This window comes from Prinia subflava, chromosome 8, assembly GCF_021018805.1.
Source record: "Prinia subflava isolate CZ2003 ecotype Zambia chromosome 8, Cam_Psub_1.2, whole genome shotgun sequence".
Classification (NCBI taxonomy): domain Eukaryota; kingdom Metazoa; phylum Chordata; class Aves; order Passeriformes; family Cisticolidae; genus Prinia; species Prinia subflava.
This window is the reverse complement of record NC_086254.1, coordinates 28,899,201-28,923,033: the sequence shown is the minus strand read 5'-3', so window position 1 is coordinate 28,923,033 and position 23,833 is coordinate 28,899,201. Positions and strand designations below refer to the sequence as shown.

The 23,833-nt window shown below is 52.4% G+C and overlaps 2 protein-coding genes across 9 annotated transcripts in view; one reads left to right on the top strand and one right to left on the bottom strand.

Annotated features, from left to right (window-relative positions):
- The first annotated feature begins 4,231 nt into the window (after window positions 1–4,231).
- Window positions 4,232–8,290, top strand: SLC2A4RG (SLC2A4 regulator). The gene is made up of 8 exons (XM_063404370.1): window positions 4,232–4,564; window positions 5,464–5,615; window positions 6,308–6,417; window positions 6,501–6,745; window positions 7,089–7,189; window positions 7,295–7,553; window positions 7,863–7,942; window positions 8,030–8,290. The coding sequence occupies exons 1-8, from the start codon at window positions 4,463–4,465 to the stop codon at window positions 8,139–8,141; spliced, it is 1,161 nt and encodes a 386-aa protein (XP_063260440.1). The 5' UTR covers window positions 4,232–4,462; the 3' UTR covers window positions 8,142–8,290.
- A 2,825-nt stretch (window positions 8,291–11,115) lies between these two features.
- The window catches only part of ZBTB46 (zinc finger and BTB domain containing 46), a 49,229-nt gene continuing 36,511 nt past the window's right edge, over window positions 11,116–23,833 (bottom strand). For 6 of the 8 annotated variants that reach the window (XM_063404363.1, XM_063404366.1, XM_063404362.1 and 3 more), the window contains 4 exons: window positions 22,862–23,034; window positions 21,662–21,713; window positions 17,667–17,842; window positions 11,116–14,458 (listed from right to left, as the gene is read on the bottom strand). In XM_063404363.1, coding sequence (XP_063260433.1) covers window positions 14,069–14,458; window positions 17,667–17,842; window positions 21,662–21,713; window positions 22,862–23,034 — 791 coding nt within the window. In that variant the 3' untranslated portion in view covers window positions 11,116–14,068. Of the gene's footprint in view, window positions 14,459–17,666; window positions 17,843–18,154; window positions 21,575–21,661; window positions 21,714–22,861; window positions 23,035–23,833 lie in introns of those variants that run through there. The other 2 variants (XM_063404367.1, XM_063404368.1) reach the window with 2 other exon arrangements.

Sequence of the window (23,833 nt, the reverse complement as noted above, 5' to 3'; positions counted from 1 at the left end):
TCCCAAACACCATTAAAAGGCTGAGAGAAGGTTTACACTCTTAAACTGAGTCTAAATCCCTGGTTCTGGGGGCTGTATGCTGCTGCTGGTGCAACTGGTGCTGGGAGAGCAGCTTTGAGCACAATGTGACTGTGATTCCACAGCTGGGTGGGTGGTTTGGCACCTCTGAAATGGGGACACTCAGCCACAAGAGCTGCTCTGTGGGGTGATCTGTGCCAGAGCAGAGCCTTGCACAGGTCTGGGGTAGAAGCCAGGCTGTGTTTGCCCAGCGTTTACTTCCTTGCTCACCTCCCCATCACTCCTGTGAGTCCTGCAGCCTCCATGTGTGAAAAAAGCTTGAGTGAGCTGGATGTGTACCAGAGCTCAGTGTTCCCTCCTCTCCCCCCCGGTGGAGCTGCACATCCGTGCCTCAAGGGACACCCTGGCCAGGCAGTGACAGTGGCCCTGGTCACATGGCCAGCGCTGCCTGACCTCATGGCACCGTGGCCTGGAGCCGGGTGGCACCTGCAGCCCCTGTGCCCTGCCAGGCCGTGCGGCAGGAAGCGACGTGCCTTCCCTCAGCATCTCTGCCCCTGCACCGCCGCAGGTGAGGAGATTAAAACCGAGAACGCAGCGCTCAGCAAACCCCGCTGAAGGTGTTAGGGGCTGGAGGCACCCCAGGCGTCGTCAGCCCCGCGCTCGATGCCAAACCACAGCCGCCCTCGAGAGCTTCTCCCATCCCCCTGCGAGATAAGGGCGCTGATAGAGCACGGCGGGTGCCGGTGCTGCCGCGCTCTTCCTGCTGCCAGCCCGCCACAACGACGTGTGTGCTCCCACCCTCTGCCCCCACTGCACCCGTCCCCTGCTCCCCTTCTCCATCACCCCCACGTGTGGCTGGGTCCCTCCTGCACCACCTGAATCCCCTGAGCTGGTTTGGGCTGTGTTGCCAGGCACAGGAGCATCACTTCCATGTGGGATCAGAGTGCTGATCCCTGTGCTGCCTGTGAGCTGGGATGTGGGATGTGTACCCCTGTGCCACCTCCCTGGGGAAAGGCAGGCTTGGAATGGCACCAGGGAAGGGAAAACTCCGGCTGTGGCAGAGCTGAGGTGGCCAAATTTGGTCTCCAATTTGCCCCAGCAGCAGCAGAAGCCGTACAGGGCTGCCCGCTGGCCCGTAATTCCTGTGGGACTTGGGAGAGCCGGACTTGAATAAGAGAACAACTGCGCAGTCCTCAGCGTGATGAAAATGTGCCTGGAGCCCTGGCTGGAGACTCGAAATGTGGGTGATGAATGAAGAATCCATCCCAATCATCACTTGGATTCTCAGGGTCTGGTGGGGAAGGCCGGGGTTGGGGTCAGAGCGAGGGGAGAGGGCAGGGCTGGGAGTGCCCCGCCGCAGCCCCGGGGGACAGAGAGCGCGGGGCTCTGTCGCGCTGCGAGGGACGGCGCTGAGCGGTGCCATTCCCACAAGAGGGAGCGAAAGGAGCCCAGCGAGCACCGCAAGAGGCTGGACGGGGCTGCACGTCCTGTAGTGCTGCACGCTGTAGGATGGAGCACGGGGCTGCAAGGCGGTGCACGCTACACGGAGTGACACCTGCACGGTGTGACACACTGCACGGTGTGACACTGCACGGTGTGACACTGCACGGAGTGACACTGCACGGTGTGACACACTGCACGGTGTGACACCTACACGGTGTGACACACTGCACGGTGTGACACACTGCACGGTGTGACACTGCATGGAGTGACACTGCACGGTGTGACACTGCACGGAGTGACACTGCACGGAGTGACACCTGCAAGGTGTGACACCTGCAAGGTGTGACACTGCACGGTGTGACACACTGCATGGAGTGACACCTGCAAGGTGTGACACACTGCACAGAGTGACACACTGCACAGAGTGACACTGCACGGTGTGACACACTGCACAGTGTGGCGCTGTACAGGGCTCTGTACTATAAGGATTCGCACCCCCTGGGTCCCTGCACCCCGTACGGCAGCACAGGGCTCTCCACCCGAACCAGCCCCACACCTGAACAGCTCCGCATCCCTGGAGCTCACACCCGTCCCCCGGCAGCTCTGCAGCCCAGCAGGCAGCAGAGGGACGCGGGCAGCGCGGGCACGGCTGCGCCTCCCTCTGCAAGACCACCTGGGCGAGGGGCAGCACAGTCCAGTCCACAGCCACCCCCCGGCAAGGGCATCTAGGTACCACGGGGCATCTCCCAGGGATGGTGATTCTTGGGGCGTTCCTGTGCAGGGCCAGGAGTTGGATTAAATGATCCTTGCTTGGCCTTCCCAATTCAGGAGGTGCTATGACCACGATTTTAATTTGGGGTGCCACCCTGCCGAGTCCCCCTGCCCGGGCCGAGGATCGGGCTGGTGGCGCCCTGTGCAAGGGTGGGCGATTCTCGCGGAGTTGCACAACACCGAGCGGAGCCGCCGGAGCCTCCAGCTCTGCGCCTCGGCCGCCGTTAACCATTAAACCGGAGCGGGGGCGGCCGCGGAGCCTCCCCCGGGCCCCACGGGCTCCTGCAGGGCTGCGCTAATGGGGGAGCCCTGCGGGATCAGACTCCCCAGGGATGGGACAGGATGGGGAATAAAGGCTGCTCCAGCTGCCCTCCTCCTCCTCCCGTGCTGCCTGGGCAGGTTTTGGGGTCCCGCGGGTGTCTCGGTTCCCGGGGGACATTGCCCTTCACCCGGCTGGTCCCCAGTTCCTGTGGCGTGCAGGGAGACCCGCGGGCGGCCGTGCCGGGGTGACACCGGGCCCTTGGCCGGATTCGTGGGTGTTTTCCCGGTTTGCGGCTTTTTTCACTCTTAGGAAAGCACCTGGGGCTGGCGCAGGGTGGAACCGGCACCTCCAGCCCCACCCCTCCTCCAGAGCAGGGAACGAGGGCTGGCCAAGCACCCCAGGAGACAAGTCGGGAACATCGCCTCCCCAGGCAGGGGATCCCCGGGATGCGGCCCCAGCCACCCACAGCCCCCGAGGCACGGGAATCAGCCGTGTCAGGCTGATCCCCAGGGCTGCCGGGGACAGGCAGGGGAGACAGGCGGGGGGAACAGGCGGGGGCACCATCCGGGACAGCCGCACGGACTCTGTCCCGGCCTTCAGCTGCGGCTTGGTCAATCCAGCAGCAGCAGGACCTGGTGGCCCCTGGCCGCCGCCCGACGCTGGCGGCCCCGCGGGTTTTGGGGCAGGTGAGGAGCAGGACGCGGCTGGGCGGCAGCCGGAGCTCCCCAAACACCCCGTGCACCCCAAAACCTCACACGCCCATGGACCGCACATACCCCCTGTACTACAGGTACTCCCTGCCACCCCAGGTACCCAGGGCACCCCAATACACCCCAAAATCCAGTACACCCCGCGCATTTAAAGCATTCCGTGTAGCCAGGGGCATTCCATGCATCCCACACGCCCAGGGTAGCCCACGCTCCCCATGGAGCCCGTGCACCCCGTGCACCCACAGGCACCTCAGGACCCCAAGTACCTCCTGTACCCCGGGCACCCCACCCACACCCAGCCCTACCATTCTGGGTGGGTTCTGGCAGTGATTCCTCGTGGTGTGCAGGACTGACGGTGGAATTAGGGACTTCTTTCCTCCTGGGAACGGCGCACACACCCCGAAAGTCCAGACCACACCCCCTTTTCTAGCAGAAGGCGACTGTAACTTTTGGGGGAGTCCTAGAGCTGATGGGGGAGCCCTACAGGCAAGTTGCAGGGGATATAAAACTTCGGGGAGAATTTGGGGGGGACCCTATAAATTTTGGGGAGTATAACTTTGTGAGGAGCTCTGCAACGTTTGAAGAACCCCTGTAACTTATCGGCAGCCCTGTAATATGGCGGGGGACGTCACTTTTGCACAAATCCCCCCAATTTTAACGCTGCAAGTTTTATCCCGGTAAGTCCGTTTGAGCCGTCGGGAGTTTTGCGGGATGCTCCGCGATGGCAGGATCCCCGCGTTTATTTAGGGGGCGCCCAGAATCCCGCGCCGTAACAACAAAATCGGAACTTTCGGGGGTCCTCTGCAACTTTTGGGGAGCCCCGCGAGTTTGGCGGGAAAACGAGGGGGTGACTTCACGGTGGCCCCAGGAGTGCCGGAGAGGACTGAATGATGAGGCGGGGGTGACACGGGCGGTGGAGGTGGGGTGGAATTTTGGGGAGGTGTTTTATTTTTTGGGGGGGGGGTCCCGCGGGCAGCGCGCGCGGCGGGAGGGCGGGGCGCGCGAAGATGGCCGCTGCCGGCGGGGGCGTGGCCGGGCCGGGGGGCGTGGCGGCCCCGCGAGGGAGGGGGCGTGGCCGCCGGCGGCGAAGTGGCAGCGCGCCTCGGCCAATCAGCGGCGCGGAGAGCGGCGGCCGCGTTCCAGCCCGCGCGCTCCGGCCAATGGCGCGGCGCTCGGGGGGCGTGGCCCGGCCGGCGCCGACACCGGGGCCGCGCGCGGCGGAGCGCGCTCCCCCCGCCGGGCCGCGGCCGCTCCGCGCATGGACCCCCCGCGCCCGCCCGCGGTCCTAATGCCCGCCCGCCGCCGCCGCCGCCCGCCGCCCCCGCCCGCGCCGCCCGCCGCCCGCGCCGCCGCCGCCAAGGTACCGGGGGCGGCGGCGGAGACCGGGGTGGGATCCGGGGGAGGCGGCGGGGGGGCGGTGACAGCTGACAGCGGCCCGCCCGAAACTTTCCCCGCCGGTAAAATGGCGCCGCGATGGGATAAACTTTGGGGGGCGGGAAGGGGGGGGTTTGTAGCGGCGGAGCGCGGAGGGTGGTGGTGGTGGGTCACATCACCCGCGCCCCCCGGGGGATCGCCGCTCCTGGATCGCAGCCCGTCGGGATCTGCCGGGGATCTCCCGCTGCGGGGATCCGCCCAGCCCCGCCCCGGGGAGAGCGGCTGGGATCCGCTCGCAGCGGGATCCGCTCCCGGCGGGATCCACTGGGTGCTGGATCACGTGGGATCTCCCCGGAGCGGGATCCTCTTCGTGCCGGGGCTCGGGCAGTGGGTGCCGGTGTCTGGGGTTGGCCTGGCAGGCACGAGTGCGCTCCCAGCTCTGAGATTCCCGCTGGATCCCGGCTTTTCCGCTCAGAGCGGGATAAACTTGGGGTGTGGATTCATAAGGTGTGGATCTATACCGGCATGTGGGATGTGGGTGCTGCCACCTTAGAGCTGCGTTGCCAGGAGGGTGTCAGGTCGTCTCCCGGCTCTGGGCATCTCTGCTGGATCCCTGGGGATGCTCACCCGGTGGGTGATGCTGCTGGGGGATCTGGAGAGTGCAAAGGAACTCCTGGCTGGATCCCACTGCGACCTGGTGGGATCCACGTGGGGTTTACCCCAGGGGGCCCCACGGAGTGGCTGGCAGGGTCCCACCACAGCCCCGCCTGGAGGCGCTGACCCAGCTCCCCAAACCCACCTCCCCATCCCATCCCGCCGAGGCCGCGGGGATCCCTGCGGAGCCCGCCGCTCGGGGGTCCCCGCTGCCCGCTGCCTCTCCCGCAGGCTCCGCTGGGATCCGAGGGCTGGCCGGGGGAGCCGCCGCCGCGCCAGGACGCGGCCAGCCAGGACGCCGTGCTGCGGGAGCTGGACGCGGGGCTGGAGCGGTGCCTGGCGCTGCACTCGGCCGTGCAGTGCATCCCCGTGCCCCGGCACAGGTAGGGACACCGGCACGCCCGCCACCCTCCCGCCGGCACCGGCCTCGCCGCGGGAGCCGGGATCTTTTCTGCAGGAGGACTTTGGCCGCTGTTGGCCACACCGGGGTCCCCGGCGGTGAGCGGCTGTCCCACTGTGGCAGCTCCGGGGGCTCCCAGCTGGGAGCATCACCAGGTTATCCCTTTGCAAAATGCTTTCGGCTGCTCTTGACCTCTTGCTTTTTTTTTTTTTAATCTAATTGTTTTTTAGGTTTTTTTCCACCTCAAGGAACTCTTTGGCCTGAGGCAAGCCATCCCTGTGTCCCTGGGCAGGATGCAAGTGCCAGTACCCTCCAGCACGCTGCTGCCCACGGGCATGGAGGCACAGGCAGTGGCATTTTGGCAGCCTGGTGGCACCTCTGCCTGTGCCATGCCCAGGGGAATTCCAGCCAGCTGCTGGGATGATCCTAGAGGGGTCAGCAGCATCTCTGGGTGCTGCAGGGTGTGGGACACCTGTGGGTGCCTTTCCACCTGGTGATGCCACCAGCATGGTGGGGCCACTGAGACCTTGTGCCACCCCTGTACCCCCACACAAACCACCCTGGGGTGGGTGCAGGCCACTGTGGGTGCTGGCACCTCAGTGGGGGAGGGAAGGTGATAGAGGGTCCCGGGGGTCCTGTCCATCCTGACACAGCCCCCTCTGCTCTGCCTGGCAGGAAGCTCTCGGGCAAGGCGGGCATTGATGAGGTGATGGCAGCGGCAGTGCTCACCAGCCTCTCTGCCAGCCCGCTGGTACTCGGACACCCACCAGCCACTCATGCCCCAGGTAAGAGCATGTCCCCATCCCTGCCATCCCTGGACATGTGTCCCACGGCAGGATCTGACCTTGCTCTTCCTCCTCCTCACCAGAGCCCGGCAGCGAGGTGTGGAAGGAGGCTCCTGCCATGTCCTCCAGCTGCAGCAGCAGCAGCAACACCAGCGGGGACTGGAGCTGGGACCCTTCCAGCGACCGATCCACCCCCTCCACACCCTCACCCCCCCTCTCCAGCCACGTCCCCAGCACCTTCCTGCCTGGCCCACTGCCAGATGAGGGCCCTGATGAGCCCGATGGCACCCACTTCATCTTTGGAGAGCCCACCCCACGGAAGAGGAAGGTGGGTCGAAGCTGGGGATGATGATGAGGGTGAAGTTGGGTTTTGGGAATAGTAAGGATGGGGATGAAGAGGAGGATGAGGTTAAGGATGGGGATGAGAGTTGGGATGAGGTTGGATGCGTGAATGGGGAGAGGATGGAGATGAAGACGAGGATGACATTTGGGGTGGGAATGAAGAGGATGAGGCTGGAGATAGGGATGACAGTCGAGATGAGTTTGAGGGTATAGGTGATGATGGGGGTAAGGTTGGGGATGACATTGAGGACAATATTTGGGCTGGGATGACAGTGGGATTGGAGATGAGGTTGGGGATGAGGATGAGGGATGACACCTCTCTCCTGCAGAACTCCACCAAGGTGATGTTCAAGTGCTTGTGGAAGAGCTGCGGCAAAGTCCTCAGCAGCTCCTCAGGGATGCAGAAGCACATCCGAACCATGCACCTTGGGTAAGCACATGGGGCTCCCCTGGACACCCCCAGACCCCCGGTACCCCTTGCAGGGTCCTGCAGTGCTGGGCAGAGTGTCCCAGCCAGCCCCTGCTCTCCCCACAGCCGCAAAGCCGACCTGGAGCAGAGCGATGGCGAGGAAGATTTCTACTACACGGAGCTGGACGTGGACGTGGAGGCGCTGACAGACGGGCTCTCCAGCCTCACCCCCGTCTCTCCCACCTCCTCGGTGCCTCCCGCCTTCCCCGGCCCCGAGGCTCCTCCGCCGCCGGCGCTGCCCATCCTCGACCTGGCCCTGGCCTCCCCCTGCAGCCCCCCGGCCGCCCCCGGCCGCTGCCACGTCCACACTGACCACGCGTACCAGGTGAGGCGACAGGGGTGGAGGGGACAGGGGTGGAGTGGGGACAGGAACAGAGGGGTGACAGGGATGGAGGGGACAGGGATAGAGGGGGACAGGGTTGGAGTGGGGCCAGGGATGGAGGGGGGGCCAGGGATGGAGGCGGACAAGGATGGAGTGGGGACAGGGATGGACGGGAGAGGGATAGCGGGGAACAGGGATGGAGGAGGACAGGAGTGGAGTATGGACAGGGATGGAGAGGGACAGGGATGGAGGGGGGGCTGCTGCACTCCCTCATCGCCTTGTCTGATGAGGGTTTGTGTCCTCTCTCTCCAGGGCTGCCGGACCCCTCCACGGCCACCGGTGTCCCCCACTGTCCCCACCCCACCGCCACCCAAGCCACCGGCCGTGCCCAGGTGAGCCATTGCTGTCGTGCCCCACCCTGTCTGTCCCCTCTCACCCGCGTGTGTCCCCCCGTTGTGACTTGTCCCCTGTGCCCGCAGGCGGCCGCGGGGGGAGGCCAAGAAGTGCCGCAAGGTGTACGGCATGGAGCACCGGGAGATGTGGTGCACGGCGTGCCGCTGGAAGAAGGCCTGCCAGCGCTTCCTCGACTGACGGAGCCCCGCCGCTCCCTCCTTCTTGCACATTTTGCACTCGAGGTGCCTTCGCGCCCCCCCGGCCGCCCCCGGACTCAGGGAACGGCCCCCCGAAAGCTTTATGCACACACACACAGCCCCCCCGCCACGGAGCTCGTCCCCCCTGCCTTTTTTTCCCTTTGAAAATAAGCTAAATCCAACAATCCAACCCCGCTCCTTGCCGGCGGGGGCTGGCAGGGGGTGCCTGGCTGCTCCCGGCCCCCTCCCCACTCCGGTTTGGGGACCCCCATGGCTCAGATAAGCTGTGCCTGTGGTCGGCGGGGGCTCGGAAAAGGGGGTGTCCGTTCCTGCCTCCCACCTGCTCCCGGGGGGCAGCCCCAGTGCCCAGGGCAGAGGTGGGCGCCTGCCCCCCCTCACCCCCCCCAGGGGGGTTTTTACTCTTTATAATGTCATTTCTCTCTCTCGTTTTGGGGAGCCCCCACCGGGGCGATGCCCCGGGAAGTGCCTGCAGGAATGCGCCCATTTGCACTAAGCCAAACTGCACAAAGAGGGGTCTTTTTTGTTTTCCTTTACTTTTATTTTTTTTTTTCCTTCGTGTGGTTTTTATTTTTTGAATAAAATATATGAAAATTCGTATTTTTACCTGCTCCCTCCCACAGCACGAGAGCGCGCGGGCCGCGGCGCTGCGGCAGCGGGGTGCCTCCAGCCCTGGGCGGGTTTTATAGGGGTTTAATTCACTTTAAACCCCCTTTATACCCAAAAAACCCCATTTCCCCCTCAAAACCCTTTCTCCTCTCTTGTCCTGCCATTCTCCAGCCCAGGCAGCAGCTCGGGTTTGGCCAGGCCGTGCCACCCCACTCCTCTCCCCATGCAGGGAGGGGACAGCGAGGGGTGGTGGCCCTGCCACCCTCCTGCCCCGTGGGAAGGTTCCCTTTGCATCAGGGACCCTCCCATTGCAGGGTCTCCCCTTGTAGGGGGTCAGACACTGCTTTGGCCCCATGGGTCAGGCTGGTGCTGTGCCCCCACTTGTCCCCTCCAGGGATGTGATGTATCAGATCCAAAAGAAAAAAAAAATAAATGTTTGGATTTTTTTTTAATGATTCCTGTTCTTTAGGTACTGTTAAGACAGGCAGGTTGGGCCCCTGGGCCCCTTGGCACCCCCAGACCCACAGCTGTCACCCTCCTGTTGCCTTCCACATCCCCCAGGGATGGCATCACCCTGTGCATGCTCCTGGGAGTTCCTTTAATGGTAATGCCCAAAAATAAAGAAATTTCCACCAACAGGCAGCAGGGAGGGAGGGAATGAGCCACAGGTGCTGTTTGGAATGGGGAAGGGGGAGGCAGCAGCACCCCCAGCCTGGGGGTGAGCAGTGCTCCCTGCTGGTCCCCCTGGTGCCCCATCCTTCCACACAGGGCAAGTAGGAAAATAATTACTTATTTTAAAAAAGAAAAAGCAGACAAAATTGTAGCAGCAATTTCCCAATTTATTGAAACTGATTGATTTTTGCAGGTATGTCTAAGCTAAATCCCATCACAAAGGTTCTATCCGAGGGGCAGCCCCCGGCAGGCGAGGAACTGGGCAGCAACTAGAAAATAAAATCAGATTTACCTGAACTACATCGACAGAAAATCAGTACAACACAGCATGTTCTCCCACTGACTTCTGGTTACGAAATCTCCTCAACCTCCCCAAAATATTAAACACATCTTCAATACAAACACAGGTTTATAATAATTAATATAAAGTCAGTATAATATAGAATATTCCCAGCAAAAAAAAAAATCAACAATCTTCAAACACCGTCCTTTTTGTGTTTGTTCAGCTTTATTTTTGTAGACAGGTTTAAAGCACGTTGAAAAATAAATATATATGAAAGCATACACACAGCACTCTGACTAGGGGGACTAAAAAAAAATGAAAGACTGAAATTCAAAACACGACTCAGGATCTACAAAATCAAAGGAACCATTAATTATGGCTTTCGTAGGAGTCGCACGTGTCACAGAATGAGTGAAAATCAGATTATCTTTCAGAATATTGCAAAAAATTCCAGTTTTTGCATTGTTTTCATGGAATTTCTTTCCTTGAGGGTGATGTGCAAAAGGGGAGCACCCTCCCCTCCCTTGAGGGGAGGGTGCTCAGGGTGCTCAGTCCCAAAATGCAGCCACCCACCCCAAAGCCACAGCTTTGCTTCGGGGAAGCGGAGTGTTTAAAGGCAGGAGTGGGGAGAGGAAACAAAAGGGGAAGTAACGCTGGAGTGGGTTTCCTTCCGGACAAAAATGATTCGTTTTGTTGTCCAAAAACCTGATTTTTGATTAAAAAAAAGGGAAAGGACAATCACTTTGCAAACCTTCATTAGAGACGCCCCTCCTGCCTCCCCACAAAGCTGCTCTGCAGCTGGGAGGCTTTGGGGTGACCTTATAAACCACAAAACTGGGGAATTCATGGTTTCAGGAATATTTTTGGAAATCCCAAATCAACTCAAGGACCTTGTTTGTCTCCATCCTTTAAGATGTTCTCCAAGTCCACAGATCCCTGGGATGTTTTTCAGAGGGCAGAGGCAGGACAATGCCCCCTGTCCCATTCTGCTCTCTACTCCTGGCACTCAGATCTAAAATAAAAAATGAGGGTAATCGAGGAATTCAAGGAGGAACATTTACATGTACAAATTTTACATGTAACTCTTTAAAAAAATGAGTTGCAAGTTCTCAAGATGGAGTATATCCATGTTTTACCTCTAAGAGAGTTATTGTTTTGGAACTAAGTCTGTATATATATACACACACATATATATATATTTAGAAAAAATTAAAAAAAGAGAACCTCAGTGAAGTATACAAAGCCCTGAAGGGAAATACAAAGACGAGATGCAGAACAGGCAGAATCAGTGGGGTTTTGTTTAAACCTCCAAGAGCAGAAGTTTGCATAGGCAGTATATCCGAGAGACCCCGGAGAGAAGCTGGAGGGATGCGATCACCTGGAGTGACTGATGAAGTTTATAAAGTTTCAGCATAAAAAACACGCCCAAATTCCATTTTTTCAAGCCCAAGTCAGAGCATGGAAGGTTGAAGATGAATCCCTGCATTTCCAACTCTGTACACCTCCATCAGAACGAAGCACTTCAGTAGACATCAGGTGTTAGAAGGGTTTTATTTGGTACATGGGGTGTGTTAGTGGGACAGAAGCACTGAGAGGTTATGACATGGGAAAAGTTAGTTTTTATATGGATTTTCTATTTTTCTCTCCCCCCCCCCCTCTTTTTTTTTTTTGCTTTATTTTTTGCATCCTCAGTTCAAAGAGCCTCAAAGTGACACAATTTGGAAACACTCCTGAGGGCTACCTGGCTGTCTGCCCATCTTTAATGAAAATAAAGAAAGAAAAGAATAAAATAATTCCAAAGGAATTGTGAAGAAAGCTCAGCATTCCATAACTCTGATGACAAAACTGAGTCCCCCAAGGGCAGGGAGGAAGAGGTGGTCCACACTTGCTCCTCCTCAGAAGGTGGATTCACACACCAGTATTGGAGGGGATGGGCCATCGGAATGTGACACAAACCCAGGGGTTTGAACTATTTGGGCTTTAAAATTCTCTTTAAAATAGATTTTTACATATAAAAAGCAAAGCTAAAGATAAATCTTTAAGTACTGTATGTATTTGTCTACATGCAACAGGTGAGGCTGCACATTCAGGACTTCAGACACCCCCTAATCCTTCCTATTTACAAGGTAAATGACAATAAATACAGAGCCCACACTCCAGGAGGGGGAGGCCAAAATCAGGATAAGGGAACAGCCTCGTTGCTCTGTGACCCCTCCAAACCACTGGAAAAAGGTACATAAATGTCCAATTGTGACATACCGGGTGGGTTTTTACAGCTTTTTAAATAAGGGAGGAGAAGGAAAAGAAGCTGAAACGCAAAATGAGATTTTTACAAGTTAAGAGAAATGTTCCTGCATGATCTGCTCTGTTCTCTCCGTATTTAAAGAGGGTTTTCAGTGCTCATTGCCTAAAGCAACAAGTGCCACTCACTCCTCCAGTCCAAGGGGCAGCAGCAGCAGTGCTGGTGTGGCCCCACTGAGGATTTCAGGGAAGATCTGTGCTCCCACATCACTGAGCACCCCCAGATCGATGGGGAAGGAGCCTGGAGCCTCCCAATGGAAGCAACAGTGAACTGGGGTGATGGAGGCAGAGAGAAGGTGCTGAATGCCTGCAAGGAACTGAGGAGCAGAGAAAGGGAGTGAAGGCCACAAACCCAGGATGCAGCTGGAAGGAGGGAATGGAGAGAGAGCCCAGCTCCTGCAGGTGCCAGGATTGAGGCTCCCACCACGCTCCATGAAATCCTGGCACAGAGTGGCTTAAATCCTTTCAGATTACTTGGGGGTTTATTGTACAATACACTTTTAATTCCTTTGCTGGGTGGAACCACACTTTTCCTCATGGACCACCAGGCCTGTAGGAAGAAAAATAGCACCTTGAGTCATTTGGCTTCTGGCAATGGGTTGTCTTTTGTGGCAGGTTTCAAGGTGCCACAGTCACAGACATCCTAGAAAATTGCTTGATGGTAAAGATGCAGTGAGGTCTTCAGCTTTTTTTTTTTTTTAATTTAAAAAAGCACCAGAAGCAAAGAGATGAAGGTAGAACAAGCTGTTTCTCAGGAATAAGACAATTCCAACACACGCTGTTGCTGTAGTTGTTTAGGTGTAGCTGGAAGAAGGCAACAGTGGCCGATATGAACAGGGAGAATCCAACTATCTGGAACAGCCCCACAGAGTCTGAGGAGATGCTGGGAGAGAAACCTGGCTCTTAATTCAAAGAAAAAATGGTTTATTGGAAAATTTACATGGAACCAGTTAAACTAAAGCTCAAGGTTTTTGTCATGAATTAAGTAGGTGTTATACCTACCCATGATCAACAAGAATGCAAGGAGGAACAAGGAACCCAGATGAAATCCTGGCCCCACAAAACTCCATGGGACGGGAGCAGCAAGATTCCATCCTGCTGGCATCTCCTCACCTCGGCTTCTCACCTTTCCCAGCTCATCCTGCACTTAGCCAAATGCCTTGGTTTTGCTACAGTTTGCATATATTTGTGAAAAAGGCAGCTGAGCAAAGGGAGAAAAGTGAAGATATTTGTGGAGAAGAATGACAGGTACAAAACTGTGTCTTCTAGAGGAAAAGGTGCTTCCAGAAGCACAAATGTGTTTCAGTGCCTGTGGATGACCAAGGCTGGAAGACAGGACGTGGGTAAGATGCCAGTAGGTCCAAGAAAAGTCACAATCTGTCTTTGATGGTGATTCTTTTGGAAGCTAAGAATCCAAGAGAAGTATTCATAAGGCTGTAATCTGACTTGCCTTTTGATCTATTTGGCTTCATAAAAATAATTAAAACTGTTTAAATAACTTTGTAAAAGGCCTGTATCATCAGGGGAAGCCCTCCAACACATCCATCCGCTTTCACAACCTTAGCATGAAATTCCACTGCTGCTGGGATTTTAGCACAGACAAGGTGTAAAAAAAACCCAACCAACAACCAACAAACCTGCTTTGGACACAAAGACCTCCCCAGTGCTTGGTTTGGAGTGGGCAGGGGAGGAGGATTCACGCTTCACCAGCCTCCTCACACCTGCAGAGACTCCACCTTCCTCTTGGGCAGCCTGGCTGGCTTGGCCAAAGGGGTGGCCATGGGCAGGGGGTCACAGGGGGAAAAGGGAAAGGGAAAAGGGGGAAGGCAAAGTCAGTCGTGCCGCTGGAAGCGACGCTGCTAAGACAGTGTCTGAGTGGAACAGAGAAGGACTTGTTTAGAAAACACAAGAGTTATTTTGCACACATGGACGACAACAAGGCTACTTAGTTTTTCCAACATACTCCTTCCTCCCCACCCTCCCTCCCCCTACAAACAACAGAGCGAAACAAAAAAAAAAAAAAAAAAACCAACAAAAAATAATCCCTAAGAAATCCAGGTAAAATCCTTGTCGTTCTCCCCAGAGTTGTCCTGCTCCTGCGGGGAGTCGACATCTTTGTCATCATCTAAAATCACATCATCCTGTGACATGCCCACGTCATCCTTCCACTTGATGTCGTCGTCGTCTCCCATCTCCTCGTCTCCTTCCACTTTGATGTCATCCGGGTCTTCCATGTACTGCCCTTCCCCGGGGTAGCACTCGGGGTCTGGGGACCCCTCTCCCCCGTTGTGGTCCAGGTGCCCGGCCATGCCGCGGCCGGAGCAGTCGGCGCAGACGCCGTGGCGGCGCGAGCCGTGCTTGATCCCCACGCTGGCTGCTGACATGAACACCCGGTTGCAAACCTTGCAGACGTATTTTTTATCTTTGCTGTGGACCTGGAGAAGAAGAGAGACCACAGAGGTGAGTGCCAGTGGAGGTGGAATGAGAGCTGCTCCCGTGTCCTTGCAAAGGCAAATCCACAACTGCTACCTGAGATCACAACGGGGTTCCACCATAAACTCAAACCCACCATGGTTAATTCAACCCTGCAATGATGACACACGATGGAAAATCCTTTGGGACTGCCTGTTCATCGTCACAATTATGAGTCTGAGACAAACTTTAATAATAATTTTTTTTCTTCCTTTTTCCTTCTGTTTTTTGGGGTGCAATAGTTGTATCACACCCACCATCAAGAGGAAAATGTTAAAAAAACCCAACCGAACAATCCACAAGCACTGCTTCTGTGAAGACCAGAGAAAACAGTCCCAATAAAACCAGTGTTAATGTCCTGGTGATTTAGTGGTTCTCTTCTGATCCCACTGCTGTCCAGAGCCAAAGAACAGGAGCACTCAGAATATCTCCTGTATCTCCCAAAAACCACATCTGAATGTACTTCTCACCTTATTTCTGACTACTTTGGTTTGACAAAAATGTTTCTCTTCCATAACTCATGCTGCAAGGATCCTGGGCATACCACAGAACACATGGCCAGTAAAGGAAGCAAGGAAAATGCTCTGCAGGATAAAATAATTCACTTCCAGAGTGAAACTGCACTATTCAACGAGCAGAATTACACACTTTGAGAAGCACAAAACACCAGATTAAAGGTGAAATCTGTCCCTGGCCACTTTTGCCCTGCATGGAAGGCAAGGAGCTTGTCAAACCATCCACCTGCTCCTCTGCCAAAGGAAACCAGAGCAGTGGAAATCCCAAACTCCACCACAAGGAGCCTCATCAGGTACTTTCACTTATACATATATATCTACATGTAAAATACATACTGATTATATATATATGTATATATAAAATTCAGTTTGAAGGGACTCATGACAATCTTCTAGTCCAGCTGCCTGCCTGTTTCAGGGCTGCCCAGTACATATTATAAATATGTCTTTTTCTTTTATATACTAACACCACACGGGGACAGCACAGGCACTCGATGCCCTGTGTCTGGCACTGATCCTCAGGAGACACTTTAGGAAGTGGTGTAGAAGCACACAAGGATCCAGTGCCAGGGGTTTGGGGTTGTTCTGAGCAGCTCAGTAGCCACCAGAGCCTCGGGTACATATCACCAGTCCCTAATCCTTTTTAACTCATTTCTTCTTTTCATGCTCACAACAGCCTGTGGGAAAGATTTTGCTGATTAAAGACCTTTCTTTTATTTTAAATCAGCTGCCTGGATCCCTGCTCCTGCCTCAGCATGGCATCACCAGCTCTCACCACCTGACTCTCCACAACCCTTCACTCTGGAATACTCAGCTGAGTATTCCTTCCTCTTTGGGAAAAGGACAAATTGACCCATTGCAGCCCCTCAGCCCTCACTACTGCAGGACACTGGCTCAGGCTCTGTGTTGCACCAGTCCCAGCCGTGTTCAAAGCCTGTGAGTGCCTCTGATATGCTCTGGCTGCAGGTTCCCCTGCTCCGAGCCAGTCCCCATGACATTCTTCTACTGCATCAACAAAGGCATTAAATTTTATTACTTTTTTTAAAGCAGTTGGACAGGGTTGCTCAGAGTCATCCAGCAGGATCTATAGGTATCACTCACTTTCAGCTTGTACAAGAATCATTTTCAGGCATCAAAAGCTGAATAGGAGAACAGAAGGTGGTCAGGGGTGCAGAATAAGGGCTAAAAGAGCCATATAAAAAGAAATCATAAAACGGGTACTAAACCAATTTGTAATTATCACAGAATGGTTAGGGTTGGAAGGGACCTTAAAGCTGATCTAGTTCTGACCCCCTGCCATGGGCAGGGACACCTTCCACTAGAGCAGGCTGCATTTCTACTAAAAAACTGATCACCTCTCTCCCTCCTTTCCAATGCTGACAGCTCAGTCTCAGGTTCAAAGTGAGCCATATTCCTGGATGCAACTGAACAGAAATTAATCTTATTCCCTTTACAGCCAAATCAGTATTAAACACAGAAACAGCATTTGGTCCTCAGTATTGGACAGTGCCATTAGAAAGATGATAGTCTAACTGATTAAGTGTCAATATTTCAAGGAAGAGAAGGGGAAATATGCTGACAACATCTAATACTTATGAAAACATAATTTTAAAAAAGGAAAGTTCTCTGAAATAAATGCTGGAGCCAACCAGCTGGCACGACAAGATGCTCCCTGCTGCAAAACCAGTAACAGATATCAAAACCTGTGTGCTTGCAGCAGGACTGAGCTCACACTGGGATCTGCCTCCTGAGCTCCAGCATCCCAAGGAAAGAAGGAAGGGACACCTCAGGGAGCAGGCAGTGCCCAAGCAGATGGCTGGGCACTCATCCACAGAGACATGGGAGGAGTGAAGGAAGGGAAGGAGATGATGGGGATTTGGGCACGGTGGAAAAATGTCACACAGGGCTCCAGGATCCCAGTGAGGGACCTGGGGCAGTCAGGGGTGAGCCAGGCCTGCTGCTGGAATTATTGCCTAGAAACTACCTGCTCTGTCACAATACCACCTCTACACCAAGCTTTGAGAACCATTCTAAGATGGCAAATCATTTCTACCCTGGAAAGAAAAATAACCCAAGTTTGGCTTAAAATGTTGTTTCTGAAGAAGCAGTGAAGAGCCAGGCACCAGAACCAGCCTCACTCAGAGGAGCCTCTTTAATAAGGTGCAACAGCATTTTTAATAACTAAGCATGGCCAGACCAGAGTAGCTTTGGCTCAAGTTCTTGCTAAGCAATGTGTTTTAAGGCTTTCTGCACCAAATCAGAGAATTACAGAATTGTTAAGATTGGGAAAGGCCTCTAAGATCAAGTCCAATTGTTCCCCCAGCACTGCCAAGTCCACCACTAAATCATGTCCCCAAAAGCCACATTTACACGTTTGTTAAACCCTTCCAGGGATGGTGACTCCACTACTGTCCTGGGCAACCTGTGCCAGGGCTGAGCAACCCTTTCAGGGAAGAATTTTTTGATAATACCCAACCAAAGCCTTGGACAGCCTCTAGCTGAGCTTGGAGAGCAGGAGAAGGATGAACAGGCAGCCAGCCACGAGGCCTCGGAAAGGCAGGGCAAAAAGACACAGGAGAAGCCTTCAGATGAGCCCCAGGTGGCAAACAAAACCCAGAGTTAGGTGAGGTGAAGCTCCTGCCCTCTCTGCCCTTACCAAGGTGTGGCGCTTCATGTGCTCGCGGCGCGTGAACTTCTTCCCGCAGATCTCGCAGGGGTAGGGCCTCTCTCCCGTGTGGGACCTCATGTGTCTCTTCAGGATGCACTGGTGCATGGCAGAAAAGCTGCAGTAGGGGCACTTGAACTTCTTCCTGATGACTGTGAACTCGTTGACTGCAAGGGAGAAAGCAGAACACACAGATTGATCTCAGAGCGTCTCAAAACAGTTTTCTCGTTGATTATTTCACTATTGAATTAGTTCACTGTGAAGTCACACTCTTATCCCTTAACCACCTACATATTTTTAATCCTTATACAGTGCATGACCTGCACCCCCTGCACATTCCTCCTCAGCCACCTGCTTCCAACACATCCATGGATTTCCAACAGCCTATTCCTGACTCTGAATTATTCCAAGATCAATCATGCCTGCATTCAGTTTAAGTCACTCAAAACCAATATTTTCAGCTTCTGTATTTAAAAATACTCACAGAACACTGTTTGTAGCTATAGTTTTATTGAAAACTATTTTTGCATCAAATAGCCACATATTTAGTTCTGGTATCTACAAAAGGAAACACCTCAAAAACAGCAGCATGGTCAGAAAAATAAGTATAGTGCAGCATTAACATTTTCACAGTCCTGTAAAATATATGCACCCACAGTACATCTATTTAATGCACAAATACCAGTTTTGGTATGAGCATCATCCTTTGTCTAAACGACAATATTTTATAGAGCAGCATTAAGTGTGGCAGCGTTAAGGTCCTAAGAAATCATCTTTAACATGACCACCAAGGTGATAAACAGCAGCACCATGGGTAAAGAGCTACTGGACACAGCACCAAGAAATGGAGAAGGAAATAGAAACAGTGACACAGTAAAAATCTGTGTGCTTAATGCCACTAAAATATTTATGGAAATGTGTGTTTTTAAAACCAACACAGTAGTGCTTGGGAAAAAATCTTTGGTATTGTCATCTCAAGTAACTTATTTCACTGAGGCTGTTAAAGGAAACAGGCTCCTACATCCCTGAGCGTGAAGGAAAAGCACTAGTGATGCCTGATGGAGCTGCTCTGAATTAACTCTGTAAACTGTCATCTAGTTAATCATGACTGAACTAATACATTCTTTGGGTTATTAGAAAGAATTCACAAACTTCAGGAGAATTCTTGTCCGCTAAATTCTCTTTATATTTAAGGTTATAAATAGCAAGATGCAATTTAACTGTCAGATTCACACCTCCCATCAGCTTCCCATGCCATTTCCTAACAGTAAAATCCTGCTTCTAACACTTGTTCTGCACTAACCCAATAAAGCTCTGCCCTGTTATACCCTTCAGTTCTAACAATTTAAAAAACCTAGTCCTGATCCTGAAGGGAAGCACTGGAAATTCCCAGTATTGAAGTTAGGAAGCACTCTGATGCCACAAGCCAAGGAAAATACTACTAAAACCTCTATTAGAGACAGTGTTGACCTGACTACAGAAAAAGAATTCCATGTTGAATTAAATTCTAAAATACAAGAAAAATTAGCAAACATTAAACCTCATTAACTATTATTATGTAATGAAGCCTTTTAAAGTTTGCTGAAATTGCTTTTGCTGGCATCTTACTTTCCCAAGTCAGACAAATCCTTCCCTGCTGCTCCCAAATTTCCAGATAAGATTCATTGGGTTACAACGTTGTTTTCTGGCTCAGCTTTCTCGTTTCTCACTTGCTGATTATTTAAGAGCAAAATAAATAATGAGGCAATTACTCTGACATCTGTCACAGGGGAAGCTGACACTAAAAGCTACACACATTCACAGACAGCCGAGATCTCCGATGCCAAAGATGTCAACGGGAACAAGGGCGGAAAAAATGAACCTGACTTTGCAAAAACCATAACATTTAAGCCCAAATGATTAAAGTGTCCTACAGTGATTACACAGGAACTTATCCTCAACTCTGACTGCAGCCTGCTCAAATGAAGAGTAAGAACTAAGCCAAGCAGGGAAACTCCAGTTTCCCAGCCCTGGCGTGGCGTGGAGCTGCCTCCCTGATGCTCCAGCTCCCAGCAGGAACAGGTGGGGCAGAGCTGCACCAGAATTTACCTGGTTCTTCCCCACAAGCCCAAGGGCAGCAGGACCTGAGGGGCTCTCTCAATCACCTTTCTATAGGAAAGGGCTGGGGAAGAAGCCCCTCACTAAGTCCACATTGTGCACAACTAAGTATTTCTCATTTTTTATCCCCCTGAGACACAACAGTATCATGAGGGAGAACTTCCCTGAAGAACTCCAGAGAACATTTGTAGAAGTTGGTTTTTTTTTCTCCTCAGCTGTCTCTCACACTGAGGAAAGAAACCCCACATGCTGACAAGCTGTGCTGCATGCAGAGCAGCTGGGAAGCACTGCTCTTAATTATGCTACTTTCATTTCACAGTTACTATAATCTGGTTTTGTATGTAAATACATAGCAAGAGACACCAAAATATATAATCTTTTTAAAAAATAAGTGAATTTCATAGAACGAAACAGGAATTACAGATTCCTACCCACCAGGAACAGCCATTACTGATTCTGTATGCACACCCCAAATTACAATTAAATCTGTGTAAAGCTTCCTTCCTCTGCTTCAACACCACCACACTCAGCCTGGCTAACAATTACAGTATATAAACCAAACGAGTCACAAAAATGTACAGAATCCCTGAAAACCACAGCCATACTCCAGGATGTTTATTAAAAAAAGCCCTGAAAATACTGAAATATAGTATCAGTAAAAGATGCAAGCCTTGCAACAACTTTCAAGCCCAAATAACATACCCTACTGGACAATGAACAAGTAGTATATTTTTCTCCTTTTAAAGATATAGAAAATCACTTTACAGACAGCAACCCAGAGCTTCCACAGCTCCTAAGTTCACAGTGAAAACCCCTGAAATGACCAAATGGTCTAATGGACAGAGCACTAGAGCAGAACTCAGAATTGAATTCTATTATTAATTCTATTGCTAGCACTTTCAACAACCTGAGGGATGTCATTTTCCTGAGGAATTGGAGGAAAATATCAGCATTTCTTTTATAAAGCACTTTGAGATCTACTGATAAAGCAGCTGAAGGTAGTGTCAGAACACAGAATGAGCACTCCAGTAAAACAGCCAAAGTGCGTGGTTTATGGACCCCAAAAAAGTTTGCACAAAAATTCCCCCAAGGCTGCAGTGACACAGCATCAACTGCTCAGCTTTGGGGAGTTACTCTGTGAAATTACACCTGCAGAACATTTATTTGCAGCACGAGAACCACAGCACAGTTTGCATTTCCTAGTTCAAGGCAGTGTCTCATATACAACAACAGCAGCTACGCATCCTCAGGGTCTTCGCTGGGTCCTACACTTGTCCCCAAGCCCCAGCCAGGTGGGCAGAGCCCAGGTAACACATTTTCAGCCCAGGTAACACATTTTCAGCCCAGGTAACACATTTTCACGTGGCCGCCGAGGCTCCTCTGGGTGCCGAAGCCCTTCCCGCAGCAGAGACAGCCCAAGGCGCGCTCGCTCGAGTGCACGGACAGCAGGTGCTGGGTCAGGTCTGTCTTGTCACGGAACAGCTTGGCACAGCTGGGACACTGCATCTTCTTACAGTGCAAGTGGATGGTCTTCTCGTGGCGGTCCATGTTGGATTTCAGGGTGAAGCTGGCGGGGCATTTGGAGCACTGGAAGCGGCCGAGCTGGCCGGCAGCAGTGCCGTCGGCGAGGCCGGGCCAGGAGCGGTCGAGCGGGAGGAGTGTGGAGAAGGTGTGCTCGTGGATGTGCTCCTGCAGCTCCTCAGCACGCTGGAACACCCTCCTGCAGAAGCCACAGCTCAGCCTCTTGGCCAGGGCTGAATCCAGGAAGGTCCCATCGGTGGTGACGTCCGGGAAACTCGATTCTGAAAAGAGCCGCGGGTACACACGCACGGATCAGCCTCTTCTGGTATAAAATAACAGTTTAAAGATGTATTTTTCTCTCTGCTTACCCGAGTCAGAGTTATCAAACTGCCAAAGTGCCAGCAATTCCTTGTAGGCGGCCTGCAAAGGAAAAGCACAGGGAAGTTAGGGCAGGCCTTTACAAGAACCCGTCCTGCAGGCAGAGCTCTGAGTCCCATCGCTGTCACTGCCTTCATCCCCTCTCTCAGGGAGGCTCAGTCATTTGGCCTGGCAACTCAAAGTGCCTTTATAAAGCTTTCACTACCAGAGCAGTGAACTGGGCCTTTATCTTGCTTCAAAACACCTCATCATTTGGTATTTTGAAGACAGTAGTCAACATCCCTGTTTAAGTCTTTGGTAACTACTCAGTTTCCAGTCTCACTAAGCATCCATAGCTCCCACTCAGGCCAGTGGGAAATGCTGGACAGAATATTTTTAGTTGATACAACAGAACTGGAAAATTCTCCCTTATCCCTCCACAAGTACTTCTCCTTTCCACACAGAAGAGTCTGTAGAACACAAACACCTTCTGCATAGCTCCCTTTCCGCAATGCCCTCTGGCACTGCTGATCCAAATTCTAAATAAAAGCTGATTTTATCTATTTTTTTTATAAATCCTTTGCGATCTGCCAGTGTGTGGCAGATGGCAGCCCTGTATGAGGCAGAGGCATGCTGCAGCCTCGGCAGGTCTGTGCAGACCAGCTCACTTTGCTCTATGGGGACTGCAAAGCAGAATCTGTGTTTTCCACCCATTTGTTTAATAGAGTATCATTCAGAAATATTAAGAATAGGAAATGCTGCAGAAAGCTATGGATTTTAGGTCAGACTTCTTTAATTGAAAGAGCCATCCCACTTCTGTCTGAATTTAGACAGTTATAAGAACCCCAAATCCCAACACCAGAAGTGAGCAATAGGTAGCTGAGGTCTCATGCCATTATTATATGCTAGTGTGTAATGTTGTGCAAATGAAGGGATTTACAATAGAAAGGGTATTTATATTTTAAAAACCCCAGAGGTTTTTGAACAGAAGTTCTGTTGAGGTAAGACAGAAAGACTAAAATTGGGACAGCATCAGTCCTGACCCTCAACAGACTTCTAGTTTTAAAATAACCTGTATTTTTTTTTAAACCTCACAGATTAAAGTATAAGGTATTAGATCTTTCAAAATACTCCTAACTGGGGAGGATTTGATCAAACAGACACCTTTGCATTTCAAATTCTTTGTATTTCCCCCTCCCCCCCAATCTTACCTGGGTTGAGGAAGGCACCTCTCCTTTTATCCCAGTTTCTGGTGACATTTCACCAGAAGAGCAGATCCTGGGGGGGCTCTGAGTGGCAAGGTGTGCTGAAGGCAGCGGGGGAGATGGTGCTTCCACTTTGCCATCACTTTCACCCCTTGAACGATTCGAGTTGGTGCCAGGCCCTGGGGAACACAGGAAACGAATCTCACCCACGTGAACGAGCACCAGCTGGTGGCTTTAAAAATGGCCTTGCAAAGGCAGTGCCCCAGCACTTGCAGCTCATCTTCTGTCAGTGGGAGGGAATGCAGCAGGACAGGGATGCCAGGCTTTTGGTCTTTCTGGTTGATGGGTTGTTTGTTTTTTTTTTAAGAAACCAGCCTCCCCACCCAAATGTCTGTGTGTGCTGGAGTGACATCGCAGGGCTTGGTCACCACAGAGGCTGTCAGGAGAAAGAAGCACAATGCAGCACAAATATCCACATTTCTCTTGGAGAAGCACCATTCTGAACACATACACTTCCACCTTTAAGGAATGTACAGGCAAACTTCATTCCACTAACTTTCTTTGAAGTTTATGTCACAGGTTCAGATCCCAAGATCTGTCCTTGGTGGTTTATTTAATATCGGACTGTCAGTACTTGATCTCAAAGTGCTTTACAAAAGATGGAAAAAAGGATTCCTGTCACTCTATATTTAGCAAGGATGGAGGTTCAAATATTTGTACAAAACTGCTCAATTATACCTGACAGTCATTACAGTCTAAAAATCTCCCATAATTCTCATAAAAAGGAAAACATTCTGTGTCCGGCCCTCGCCTACACTGTAGCAACAGCCAAATGGAAAACAATATTCCAGAAACTCCCCTGAGGATCAATGACAAAGCTAAATACAAATAAAGACTGTGTCATCAATATCACTGTACATTATAAATTATTGTACAAACTTTATCACATGTCTTGACTGAATATTGGAATGACATACT

Coding starts and splice junctions, on each gene's coding strand:
- SLC2A4RG (XM_063404370.1), top strand. CDS start 4,463: ATGGACCCCCCGCGCCCGCCCGCGGTCCTAATGCCCGCCCGCCGCCGC. Junction 4,565..5,463: donor CCCGCGCCGCCGCCGCCAAG/GTACCGGGGGCG, acceptor CCTCTCCCGCAG/GCTCCGCTGGGATCCGAGGG. Junction 6,418..6,500: donor ACCAGCCACTCATGCCCCAG/GTAAGAGCATGT, acceptor CCTCCTCACCAG/AGCCCGGCAGCGAGGTGTGG.